Below are 5272 nucleotides of genomic sequence, written 5' to 3'. Positions count from 1 at the left end.
GGTTCTTCTCTCTGGAGGATTTGGGGCTCTGGTGACTACCAACTCTTCCCTGAGCAGTTTGTCACTCCCAGAGTCCCCATGGCCGGCAGATGGACTAGTGTACTGTTCAGCTGTGGCTGCACATAATAAATAGAGGATAGATGGTGGGCCCCAGCCAAACGATGCCTGGCAGTCACCCAGAGCCACTAGCTAACGGCCCAGGCTTAGTCTTGCCTGGGTGTGATCAGGCAGCCCTCCAAAAGTGCCCAACTCCATGAGAAGTTTTGCTTGTTCTATTAAGCACAGTTCCTTTCTAGGTCCGGGGCAAGGGATATCTGGAGGTATCTTTCTGCAACAAACACCCTCTAGTCACTGGACCACCGAGGCTTGCCCTATCCTTGAGACTATGGTCTTGTGTCTTTAAGTGATCAAGATCGATGAAGATCTCTCCAACCAGTTCTGCTCCCAAGTTGTACCCCAACACACAAAGCAAATTAGAACCCAGCAGAAGGCCCCAGATCTGACTTTCCGGCTATTGCTAGTAAGGGGGAGTGACTCTGCCCATTCAATCCAGGCCCCGCATGTCCCTCAAATAAGAGGCCACAAATAGGACCCGGGCCTCCATGCTGACCCTCGCCCACTTAGGTGCTCAATATTCACGTGACATCCACACCCAGAGGGTCCTGGGCTGGATGGGTGGGTGACCCCCAGAATGCAGGCCTAGTAACCGAGACATTGAATGGGGCAGTGTCCACAAGGGCGGAAGCTATTCCTGTACATCTGGGCCTACGGAGCCAGCTCCCATCGCAAAAACTCTTCATCCTCTTCCTCAATCTCGCTTTCTCTCTCGCTCGCCTTTTTTTTTTTTTTTTTTTTGCAAAAGGAGGGGAGTGGGGTAAAAAAATGCTGCACTGTGCGGCGAGGCCGGTGAGTGAGCGACGCGGAGCCAATCAGCGTTCGCCGTTCCGAAAGTTGCCTTTTATGGCTCGAGTGGCCGCGGTGGCGTCCTATAAAACCCGGCGGCGCAACGCGCAGCCACTGTCGAGTCCGCGTCCACCCGCGAGCACAGTCTCCTCGCAGCTCCTCCGTCTCCGGTCCACACCCGCCACCAGGTAAGCAGGGACGCCGGGCCCAGAGGGCCTCAACTTTTCCATGGGCACTGCCTCGCTGCAGGGTCGTGAGGAACATTCAGAAGGGACACCGTAGAGGGGTGGAGGGTGGTGTCGGGCCGCGGAGCGAACACTGGCAGAGCCTTAACTTTCCGCCCAGGGTGTAGACCCTTTGCAGTCGTATTCCCGCTGTGTAGACACTCGTGGGCCCACTCACGCACGGTGCGCGGGGCTTGGGGACACTAGGATGGCGGTGTGGGCACTTGGAGAGCCGGTGCGGGTTGTGGGTGTTCAGCTGTATCTGTCCACCTTGAGAGGGCACAGTAATGGTAGCCAGACGCCACAATCACGCCTTGATGGCCTATGGGTCTTTGTCCAAACCGGTTTGCCCATTCGGCTTGCCGGGCGCGGCGGGGCCGGCTCGGCCGGGTGGGGGCTGGGATGTCATTGCGCATGCGCGCTCTATCGCTGGGCATTGGGGCGCGTGCGCGTTGGAGAGGGCGCGCTTCCTCTCCCCCTTTTCCGAGTTTGAGTTGCGCGTGCGTATTGAGACTAGGAGCGCGGCCGCCCGGGGTTGGCCGAGGGCGGGGCCGTTGTCCGGAAGGGGCGGGGTCACAGCGGCTAGGGCGCCTCGCGCTTCCTGCTGGGTGTGGTCGCCTCCCGCGCGCTCAGTAGCCGCCTGTCGGCGCTGTGTGGGCGGGGCCTGTGCCCGTTTGGGGAGGGGGCGGAGGCCTGGCTTCCTGCCGTGGGTCCGCCTCCGGGCCAGCGTTTGCCTTTTATGGTAATAATGCGGCCGGCCTGCTCTTCCTTTGTCCCCTGAGCTTGGGCGCGCGCCCCCTGGTGGCTCGAGGCTGCTGTGTGCCGGAAGTGGGCAGGGCGGCAGCGGCTGCTCTTGTCGGCCCCGCGGTGACCATAGCCCTCTTTTGTGTCCTGATAGTTCGCCATGGATGACGATATCGCTGCGCTCGTCGTCGACAACGGCTCCGGCATGTGCAAAGCCGGCTTCGCGGGTGACGATGCTCCCCGAGCTGTCTTCCCCTCCATCGTGGGCCGCCCTAGGCACCAGGTAAGTGACCCTTCACCTTAGGAGTGGCAACTCGGGGGTTTTTTGGGGGGCGATGCCAGTGCTGAAAACCCTGTTTCCTTCCTCAGGGTGTGATGGTGGGTATGGGTCAGAAGGACTCCTACGTGGGCGACGAGGCCCAGAGCAAGAGAGGTATCCTGACCCTGAAGTACCCCATTGAACACGGCATTGTCACCAACTGGGACGATATGGAGAAGATCTGGCACCACACCTTCTACAATGAGCTGCGTGTGGCCCCTGAGGAGCACCCTGTGCTGCTCACCGAGGCCCCTCTAAATCCTAAGGCCAACCGTGAAAAGATGACCCAGGTCAGTATCCTGGGTGACCCCCCCCTTTTTGGCCAACTTCTCAGCCACACCCTTTCTCAATTGTCTTTCTTCTGCCATTCTCCCATAGGACTCTCTTCTATGAGCTGAGTCTTCCTTGGAACTTTGCAGTTTCTGCTCTTTCCCAGATGAGGTCTTTTTTTCTCTCAATTGCCTTTCTGACTAGGTGTTTAAACCCTACAGTGTTGTGGGTGTAGGTACTAACCATGGCTGGTGTGACAAAGCTAATGAGGCTGGTGATAAAGTGGCCTTGGAGTGTGTATTCAGTAGATGCACAGTATGTCTAAATGGAGCCCCTGTCCTGAGACTCTCAGCACACTTAACTTAGCTGTGTTCTTGCACTCTTTGCATGTCTCAAATCTATCCTTACAGTCTCACCTACCCTGACTTTCTTGTGGCCTTAGGTGCTTGACAGAGAACACTTATTTTTTTCCTCTACAGATCATGTTTGAGACCTTCAACACCCCGGCCATGTACGTAGCCATCCAGGCTGTGCTGTCCCTGTACGCCTCTGGTCGTACCACTGGCATTGTGATGGACTCCGGAGACGGGGTCACCCACACTGTGCCCATCTACGAGGGCTACGCTCTCCCTCATGCCATCCTTCGTCTGGACCTGGCTGGCCGGGACCTGACAGACTACCTCATGAAGATCCTGACCGAGCGTGGCTACAGCTTCACCACCACAGCTGAGAGGGAAATTGTGCGTGACATCAAGGAGAAGCTGTGCTATGTTGCCCTAGACTTCGAGCAAGAGATGGCCACTGCTGCATCCTCTTCCTCCCTGGAGAAGAGCTATGAGCTGCCTGACGGCCAGGTCATCACTATTGGCAATGAGCGGTTCCGATGCCCTGAGGCTCTTTTCCAGCCTTCCTTCCTGGGTAAGTTAGTCTTAATTAATCCCTTTTCCAAAAGATGCCCAACTCTGGAGGCCACACAAAATCTGATCTCTCGTTTTTCCTTCAGGTATGGAATCCTGTGGAATCCATGAAACTACATTCAATTCCATCATGAAGTGTGACGTTGACATTCGTAAAGACCTCTATGCCAACACAGTGCTGTCTGGTGGTACCACCATGTACCCAGGCATTGCTGACAGGATGCAGAAGGAGATTACTGCTCTGGCTCCTAGCACCATGAAGATTAAGGTGAGCTAAGCATCCTTAGCTTGGACCCATGGGTAGGGGGTGGGCCTTGTGGTTGCCCCTTGGCTTAAGGGAAAACCCAGCTTCCAGATGCTCACGGTGTCTTGCTTTCTTCAGATCATTGCTCCTCCTGAGCGCAAGTACTCTGTGTGGATCGGTGGCTCCATCCTGGCCTCACTGTCCACCTTCCAGCAGATGTGGATCAGCAAGCAGGAGTACGATGAGTCCGGCCCCTCCATCGTGCACCGCAAATGCTTCTAGGCGGACTGTTACTAAGCTGCGTTTTACACCCTTTCTTTGACAAAACCTAACTTGCGCAGAAAAAAAATACGAGACAACATTGGCATGGCTTTATTTGTTTTTTTTTTTTTTTTTTTTTTTTTTTTTTTTTTTCTTAAAAAAATTTTTTTTAAAGTTTTGTTTTGGCGCTTTTGACTCAGGATTTAAAAACTGGAACGGTGAAGGCGACAGCAGTCGGTTGGAGCAAACATCCCCCAAAGTTCTACAATGTGGCTGAGGACTTTGATTGTACATTGTTTTTTTGTTTTTGTTTTTTTTTTTTTGGTTTTTGTTTTTTAATAGTCCTTCCAAGTATCCAAGATTTGTGGTTACAGGAAGTCCCTCACCCTCCCGAAAGCCACCCCCACTCCTAAGAGGAGGATGGCCGAGTCCATGCCCTGAGTCCACACCGGGGAAGGTGACAGCATTGCTTCTGTGTAAATTATGTACTGCAAAAATTTTTTTAAATCTTCCGCCTTAATACTTCATTTTTGTTTTTAATTTCTGAATGGTCAGCCATCGTGGCCCCCTCTTTTTTTGTCCCCCAACTTGATGTATGAAGGCTTTGGTCTCCCTGGCTATTGGTTGAGGTGTTGAGGCAGCAAGGGCTGGCCTGTACACTGACTTGAGACCATTTTAATAAAAGTGCACACCTTACAAACAGCTTGCGTCTCTGTGACTTTGCTGGGTGTGGGGAGCAGGGTGGGTGGGTGTGGGACTGTACTTGGAATTTAGGGTGAGCAGGGCCTTACCTGATAGTAAGTGTGAGGGCCAAGGGGTCATGACCTTTAATGAGGTCTTAACAAGTACCCCCCTATCTTGGGAGGGTGGGGAGTTGGAGAAGCACCCTTGACACCTAGGCCAAGTTGGCCTTAATGGGGGGGAGATCCATACCCTTTTTCCCACCTGCATAGCCTAAGGGCTGGAGGCCTCTTTCTGAATCAATAGGTGAAAGCCATCTTGGCTGCCTTTCCCTTTTCCAGAGCTGCGCCTGACTAGAAAGTTGAACCATATGGCTTTCTTCCTAGGGATGGGTATCCCTTTCCCCCCATAGTACTGTGTGAGAGCCTTAGAGTAAGGATCATTGATAAAAAGCTGCTAAAGATGGAGGAAGAAGAGGGTCATCTGAAAATCATTCCCTTTGGGGTAGAAATAACTTCCACTCAGCTCCAGCCCCTGATAATTCCTGGGCTTAGATGTTACAAGGTAACTGACAGGGATCATTAGTTTATACTACTGTGGTTGGTTCAGAATCATCATCTGCCCACCTATTTCACTCAGCTATGTGCACCTGTCAGTCCATCCAGCCATAAACCCAAACCTCTAGCCATTCAGCCTCAACCACATGGGC

The 5272-nt window shown here is 53.4% G+C and overlaps 1 protein-coding gene across 2 annotated transcripts; it reads left to right on the top strand.

Annotated features, from left to right (window-relative positions):
- The first annotated feature begins 1028 nt into the window (after positions 1 to 1028).
- Positions 1029 to 4584, top strand: ACTB (actin beta). 2 transcript variants are annotated; one of them, XM_080941112.1, is made up of 6 exons: positions 1029 to 1091; positions 2026 to 2154; positions 2241 to 2480; positions 2940 to 3378; positions 3464 to 3645; positions 3760 to 4584. In XM_080941112.1, exons 2-6 carry the CDS (start codon positions 2032 to 2034, stop codon positions 3901 to 3903), a joined length of 1128 nt encoding a protein of 375 aa, XP_080797238.1. In that variant the 5' UTR covers positions 1029 to 1091; positions 2026 to 2031; the 3' UTR covers positions 3904 to 4584. The 2 variants fall into 2 exon arrangements, with proteins under 2 accessions (XP_080797238.1, XP_080797239.1); XM_080941113.1 differs by lacking the exons at positions 1029 to 1091; positions 2026 to 2154 and adding an exon at positions 2569 to 2631 and having other exon boundaries at positions 2404 to 2480.
- Positions 4585 to 5272: the final 688 nt, after the last annotated feature.

Source organism: Micromys minutus (assembly GCF_963924665.1).
Source record: "Micromys minutus genome assembly, chromosome: 29".
NCBI classification, from domain to species: domain Eukaryota; kingdom Metazoa; phylum Chordata; class Mammalia; order Rodentia; family Muridae; genus Micromys; species Micromys minutus.
The sequence above is the reverse complement of the archived record's forward strand: the minus strand, read 5'-3'. Positions and strand labels throughout refer to the sequence as shown.